This window comes from Lolium perenne, chromosome 6 (genome assembly GCF_019359855.2).
Source record: "Lolium perenne isolate Kyuss_39 chromosome 6, Kyuss_2.0, whole genome shotgun sequence".
Classification (NCBI taxonomy): Eukaryota; Viridiplantae; Streptophyta; class Magnoliopsida; order Poales; family Poaceae; genus Lolium; species Lolium perenne.
Window position 1 is genome coordinate 6,765,511 of NC_067249.2, and position 7,276 is coordinate 6,772,786.

General features: G+C 49.1%; 1 protein-coding gene across 1 annotated transcript; it reads right to left on the reverse strand.

The window, feature by feature from the left end:
• Positions 1-1,029: 1,029 nt before the first annotated feature.
• On the reverse strand, positions 1,030-6,437 carry LOC127309002 (disease resistance protein Pik-2). The gene is made up of 2 exons (XM_051339973.2): positions 5,327-6,437; positions 1,030-3,233 (listed from the first exon to the last, which is right to left on the reverse strand). The coding sequence occupies exons 1-2, from the start codon at positions 6,337-6,339 to the stop codon at positions 1,283-1,285; spliced, it is 2,964 nt and encodes a 987-aa protein (XP_051195933.1). The 5' UTR covers positions 6,340-6,437; the 3' UTR covers positions 1,030-1,282.
• Between the last annotated feature and the right edge of the window lie 839 nt (positions 6,438-7,276).

Genomic DNA, 7,276 nt, shown 5'->3' on the forward strand with positions numbered 1-7,276 from the left:
GAAGAGGGTTTCCGCGGTGGCGTTCCATGGGAGGTGATGTACCGCTGGTGGAGGAAGCCGGACGGCACGGCTACTTGGCCGGGGCCTGAGGCTCTCCGTCGGTAGCCATGGAGGATTCGGTGGAGCGGTAGCGGCCTTCGCCCCCAGTAAAGGTTCGGCGGCGGTACGCATGATCCGCGTCGTTGCCCTCTTCCTTGGTGATCCGGTAGGAGGGATTGGCGGCGTGGGGGCTGTTGATCTTGCTTTGTTTTTGGTGGCGGTCCTCGGGTTTCTCGCATGCGAGGATGAAGATCTTCCGGAGGTCGGTTTGCTTTGATCTGGCTGGAGAGATGAGTTCCGAAAAGCTCCACTGGGGAATGGAACAGTGCATCTTTTGCCTGCAGTTTGCTGGATCGGGTGGTATTCAGTTGCGCGCCCCCATGTTTTTATTTCGACCGTTTGGTTCCGGAGGGAGCGGTGCGAAGCTCTATTCTGTGTTGATATCAGGTGACTTTTTGGTCCATGGTGAAGTCAGAAGAAGGAATATCATGAAGGCCAGATTGGTCGATTGGCTAATGAAAGTTCGAGTCTCCGTGATGCTGAGGGATCTGCTTGGCATTTCGGGCTCTGCAGCAGTGTTATACATGTGGGGGCGGCAGCACAGGAGAAGTTCAGAGTCCTCTCAGGGTGAAAACTCAAGGTCTAGCCTTAGCTGGTTGTGCATGGCAAAGTTCTTGTTGAGGGTATTATTTTGAGAGTGGGAACTATATCTTCAGGGTGAAAACCTAAGACCTTTGGTCGGGCGATGACGGCGCTGGTGCATTGTTTCCTTCTTGGAGGCGTCGCTTTTGGAGAGTTGTCACGATGGTGGTTGTATTGCTGTTGCTAGGTCTATAATGATGTAACGGGATTTTTATTTCTTAGTTTTCTTTACTCTTTTTTTGGCTGCGTGCATCCGTACTGCCATTAGGGTGGAACGTTGTTGCATAGGTTGGGTGTAATTGGTATTTTTTAAATTAATATATTCCCTTTATCTAAAAAAAGCATTGATTATCATAGCGTCTGGATCGTTCTATGTTACTGTAAGTGAAAATGTGATAGAACAATGTATATATTTGACATGCTCAAGAGTGTAAATCATTATAAGTGCGAGTCCTCATCCGCTGAATTCAAACGAAGCTCAAGCACTATTATTACAAACTGACCAAACAAATATCGTCTTCGGCTTGCACAAAGGATATAAATATAAAATAAAATATTTCTGAGAATAAATAATAAACCAGTGAATTGGCTTTGGGGACACTCACTCGTGATACTGGTCAACAATTATTCTGGGTCCTTTGTCATCCTTCCTTGCTGCAGATGCCATATCGTCTACCATAAACTTGGTAACATCACCTGCTTCGTCATGAACTCTAAGATGCACCTCTTTGAGATCTTCAAGGTTTTCGATGCCATACATTCCCTCCAAATTGCTGAACTTCAGCTCAAGCCTCTCCAGCTTCGGCATTGCCTTATCTGGAAAGCTAAGCAGTGGTACGCAAGGAGCCGAGAAGCGAAGAAGCTTGAGCTCCTCAAATCCACTAGCTGGAGCAATTATCTCTCTATCAGAGTGTGCCGTATTTCCTGGATCCTGCTTTGCTGAAGTAAGCGAAAACGTGAGAGAAAACAATTTTTGGAGCTTGCTCAAGCGCTGCAAGGCATCTGTAGCCAGCACCGTCACCGAGAGAGTCAACTTTGTCAGAGCATCCAGTTCTGTGATCCATTGTGGGAGCTCGATCAACTTGCCAGATAGCTCGAGAGCATTTAGAAACTTGGGAGGGGAAGAGAGAGCATTCAGTGATGTCAGAAATTCAGATGACTGGTCATCAATTATAAGGGTGTGGAGAGAGTAGCCACCAAGGTACTCGATTGAGGAGCTTAAATCACTGAAAAGCTTACTCCCCTTCTGGATACTGAGCTTGTAAATGGCTAGCTTCCTTAGATCTGTGAGATGATGAAGGTCCGCCACAGAAACCGCAGATCCTTGAACGATCTCGATACCTGACAATATGCGCAGGGATTTCATTGTTTCCTTCTTTAGGTCTTCTGGAAGCTTCAGTGCCTTCCGTGTTCTTTTGTTCCCACCAAGTATGTTCACCAGTCGTTCAAGGACGCAGATGTTGCTGGGCAGCTCTTTGACATTGGTCTCCCTTATGTCAATAGTCTCCAGATACTGGAGTTTTTCTATCTTTTTGGGTATCTTGTCAATCTCTGTCCTTCGGAGGCTGAGGTACTTGAGTAGAAGCATCTTGCATATCTCCTTGGCATGTTGCTTTTTGAAATCCTTGCAACCTTCAAGGTCTAACACTTGCACAATTCCAAATTTCAGTGAGTTGGAAGGCAGTTGGGCCAAGCTCCCAAACAAGGTCAAAGATCGAACATGAGAAAAGTTCATGCTCTCCATTGCCTTCTTGTGTTTGGAGTCACCGCCTTGGAGGGATAGACGGCGAACTTTGTTGCTAGGCGGCGCCATGATCCAGTGGCCACCAACCACTGTGACGAAGTTTTCTTCACTTGCCTTGGACACAATGTACTCAAGAACCATGTCATGAACTTGGTAGCTCTTGACCTTCCCATTGCTGCTGTGCTCCACGGCCCGTATGATCTTTCTCTTTACAAGATGGTTAAAGTATGTCTCCGCGACATCCTCCACGCTCAGCCCATCCTTTTCACTAACGAATCCTTCTGCCAGCCACCGCCTTGTCAGCCGCTTTCTGCTTATCTTGCGCCCCTTGGGAAATATGCACAAATACAAGGAGCAAGTCTTGATCTCACCAGGCATATCATTGTAACAGTGACTAAGTATCCTCGTGACTCCGTCCTGTGCAAGAGCTTTGCTGGAGTCTGGTACCAGACTGCTGCACACTTTCTTCCATTCATCTTCTTCTCTGTTTGGGTTGCAGGCGGCGTGCCCAGCCATGGTAACTATGGCCAATGGCAGACCCCCACACATTTCCCAGAGTCTGGGTGGAACTTTGTTATGGTTTTCATTGCCCATTTTCGATTCGGCCATGAATAGTTCTCTAGGCTTTTCATCGCTAAGTACAACCACCTTATGAATACGATCTGCTTTACTTCTCTTGCAGGCACTGGCAACAGCTTGAAACCGTGTGGTGACTATTATTCTACTGCCTTTGTTAATTGTAGGCAGTGATTTTTTTATCTTGTCCCACATAGATGCAGACCATACATCATCAACTAAGATCAAATAGCTGCAATGAGAAGATGAATTCAATAAGATTGGACATCTAAAATAAGCTTTTTCACAGTACACTATTATATCTTATCACTAACAAAGGGTAAACATGTGTGAGGATCTTTGGATTCCAAGCTCCACTGAATCCCTGAATTATCAAAAATAAGAAATTACATTTAAATGTTTCACAAACATCTGCAATAATTTACACATGTACTATAGATCTGCCCAACACAACTGCGAAATTTAGTTTATAATACTAATTTAATTGTGAGATACAAAAAATATGTGAAAATATAATGCACCCTTCGTCTAATAAAGTATGTATCAACTTTTTCTAAATTAGGATGTATAGACACAAATATTTATCTTTTTACCTAGCCAAATATGAAAAAAATACTCAATGAAATGTCCAATTGTATTGCATCCCTTCTATCCCATGATATAGGGCGGCGCCAAGCTTTCCCATTCGCGTACCCCTCTCGCGTCGCTCCTCCTGGCGACCGGGAGGGGCAAACCCTAGCGCCGCCGCCCCGTCCGCCCTCCCCCCTCTCTCCCTCCTCGTCGCCCCTCGAGGTGCTGCCGGCCAAAGGCCGCGGCGCCGGTGAAGGGGGCGGCGGGGATTTGGCCCTCGGCTGCGGTCCCCGGCGCCAAGCACAGCCGCATGGAGGAAGGTGGCCAGGCTGGGCTTGCCGGGGCTGAGGCCGCTGCCCGGCGACGCTCTCCACCCCCGACGCGTCTCCCCCTTGGTCGGCGACTCCGGCAGCCGCTCCTCCGTCCGTGGCGGCGGGTGGCTCTCGGGATCTGGCGGCTCGGTGGCGGCGGGCTTCGGTGCTGGAGGGGCTGCTGGTGGTGGTATCGGCGGGGGCCCTGGACGCCGGAGCGGCGGCTCCGGATGGTGGCAGCAGTGCCGTTTTCTTCGCGGCGAGCGGTGGCCCGTGGCCCTGGCCGTATGGGCGGCAGGGTGGCGGTGAGATCTAGTCCGGGGTGTCATGGCGGCCGGTGAAAACCGAGCCTCGACCTCGGTCTTGGCGGATGATGGCGGCGTCGGGCGACGTCGTTACCTTGTCGAAGGCGTCATCTTTGTCCGTCTTGGCACTACACTCGGCGGGTTCGGGATGCGCGGCTGCCGGTGAAAACCGTGCTCCGACCTCGGTTGGCGGACGATGGCGACGTGTCACGCCGCTACCTTCTTGAAGGCATCGTCGTCGCAGTCTGCGGTCTCTCACTCGTGCTGCTCCGGGGGAAACCCTAGGTCCGGGTCTCCCGGATTGGACGATGGCGGCGCGCTCTGCGTCGTTCTACCTCTTGGGGCATCGTTTTTGGAGCAGCTGCTGGATGTTGGCGGATGTTGGTGGAGTGGATGGTGGAGCCGTCTGGCGTCATGGTGGCATCGACGGTAGGTCTTACAAGGTTAATGCGATTATCTCTCTTGAAGATGGAGTCGAGGAAGACGGCGGAAGCAATTCCTATGGCGTGGGCGTTGGCGTGCGCTGAGAGTCTGCTTGACTGGATGTGCTTCTCACCTGCTATTGGGCGGTTTGGGGAGGCATTTAGTTTGGATGATGTGAGTGGTGTATTGTCACCCTATACATCTCACTGTAGGTATAGTTAGGTTGCTTCAAGAGTGATCTTTTGTATTGTTTCTTGTAAGGCTTCATGAATAATCTAATAAAAAAGCCGTGTGCATCCTTTGGATGCAGAAGCTGGGGCGATTTTTCCCCCTTTTCGAAAAAAAAAATTACAACTATTTTCCGTACTTTTTGTTCAATAAAGTTAGCCGTGTGCATCTTATTGATGCAGAGGCTGGGGCGATGCTCCCATATCGAAAAAAAAAAAAAAATCTACACCTATATTGGTTTTAATAACATCTTATATCATGAGACAGAGGGAGTAGCTCATATCTAAATGCACGTGTAGAATTCATGTTTATTTGGAACACTAGAAAAGATTCTCAATTTTTGTGAACCAGATTATCGGTAAAAAATGTTCAAAGCGGACACTTTCATTTTATTGGTTTTCTGTTCATCCATACTATGCAATTCTATGATTCTGCAATCAAGTACTTAACCATGCATCATCTACACACAGTTTGAAAGTATAATGTACCTTTGTCCTTCCAAGTGCCTCTTGAGGGCTTGTGTCATCTCCGAGGTGCTACCACCGCGCTGCACGTCTTCCTTGTGGCCCTTGGGGACGACAGTATCCCATAGGTTGCCAATGGAGGCCATGAGGCGATTTTTCTCAGAGGTACCACCACCCCTACTGCCTGTCCGGCCATTGCTATTTTTGTATTGTGGATGGACTTGATCGAGTATGATCCGTACTATCGCTTCTATGTCAGAGCTCTGCGACACCGTGACCTTCGCCCGGCAGTCAAACTGATCGCCAAAGTTCTGGTATAATGCCGAGGCGATGGTAGTCTTGCCCACCCCTCCGAACCCGACAATAGCCAGGACGCCTTGGTCTTCCTTCGCAGCCTCAGTTGGGGACGGTGCAGGATCTGGTGAGGAGGCAGCGCGATCATGGGGAGCCGGTTGCAACATCATCCACTTCCCCAGCTCCTCCATTTCCTTGACCACTCCCACCGGAGTCTTGGTGCCAACAAGCTCGAGGCCGATCTGCTGGTTATCGGCAGCCTGGAATCCAGTGGCAGCTCCAACAGACTGAGCGTCGCTGCTCTTCGGGTTCTCGACGCCATATCTGGTGCGCCGTTCACCGATCTGCTCCGCGCGCACCTTGAGCTGAGCGATGTTGGAAGCGATGTCGCGGCGAGGTCGCCACGTCCAAACCTCGTAGACATTGGAGACGATGAAGGCGCAGCAGACGTCGCCGCCGGGGTCGTGGGAGAGGCGGTGCGCGAAGTCGTCCACGCAATCCTCGATGTCGTAGGTGACATCGCGGATCTGCTTCATCCAGTCCTTCATCCGGCGGTCGTGGCCCTGGGGAGCGCTGTTGCTGAGGTCGCCCAGGAAGGCCTGCATGCTCGCCATCTCGTCGTTGATGTACTGGACGTCGCCCCGGACGGCCCTGATGAGAGCATACTCGTGAGCAAGCAGGCCCCCGAGCTTGCTCAGGAGAGATTTCATGGTGGCCTCCGAAGCCCCCACCACCAACTCCATTGCTGAGACCCTTTGGATCTCCCCACTAGCTTCTGCAAATTTGGTTGAATGTATTTTCTTTAGGATTGCGGTAGCAGGAGAATGAGATTGTGCGTACTCTGCAGCCTGCACTCTCCAGCTAGCTCTGAAACTTGGAGGTGCTTTGGCTTTCAATTTGTAGAGGCACCTCCATGCTAAAGTCAACCAGCACTTTGTGGAGAAGATTTTATTGGGAGCTGTAGATTATCTTAATTATAGTTTTGCTAATTCAGAGTTACTTAAAATATATTTAAAATTAAAACTAGATAGGACTGCATGCTAATTATAGAGCTCAACTAGCATGGAGTTAATTACATCCTATATACACTTAAGATTCAATATTTATGGTAGGTATGGTTAATATCGACCTATTAACTTTGTGGTCGATGCGTGACGGGTATGGCACTAGTGAGCTGGTATGCAATGGAACCATCGTCAAAGAACTGTCAGGTAACCTTTCCCTCTTGGCCCTGTCCGGAATAACATATTTGCCCTAATAAGCATCTACGTCCGGTGCCTGACGGAAACCCAACATGAAAAGTTTTTCTCATAGTTTTCGGTTTATCTCTAGCAATTAAGAAAAAGAAGGATCCTATGAATTCCTGCATATAATAGAAACATTTCTATTGGGAAGCTAATGGCCCTAGTCCCAAGTTTCACTGGGTTAGGTGGGATATCTGATGTGTAAACCCAAGTCCTTGGGGGGATTGGGTATTATGAACACTAATATTATGAATATTTTGCCTTATGGCAAAGTGGATCTGAAAACTTTGCACGGGTGGTCAAGGCCTATGGGCTGACATCATTAGGAGCAACCTGGAAACCCAACAGCGGATCACTGACAACCTCAACTGCAGGTTGTTATCTTTCCCTGTGAACTACCTGGGGCTACCTGTTAGGGATTCTAGGATCCTTATTA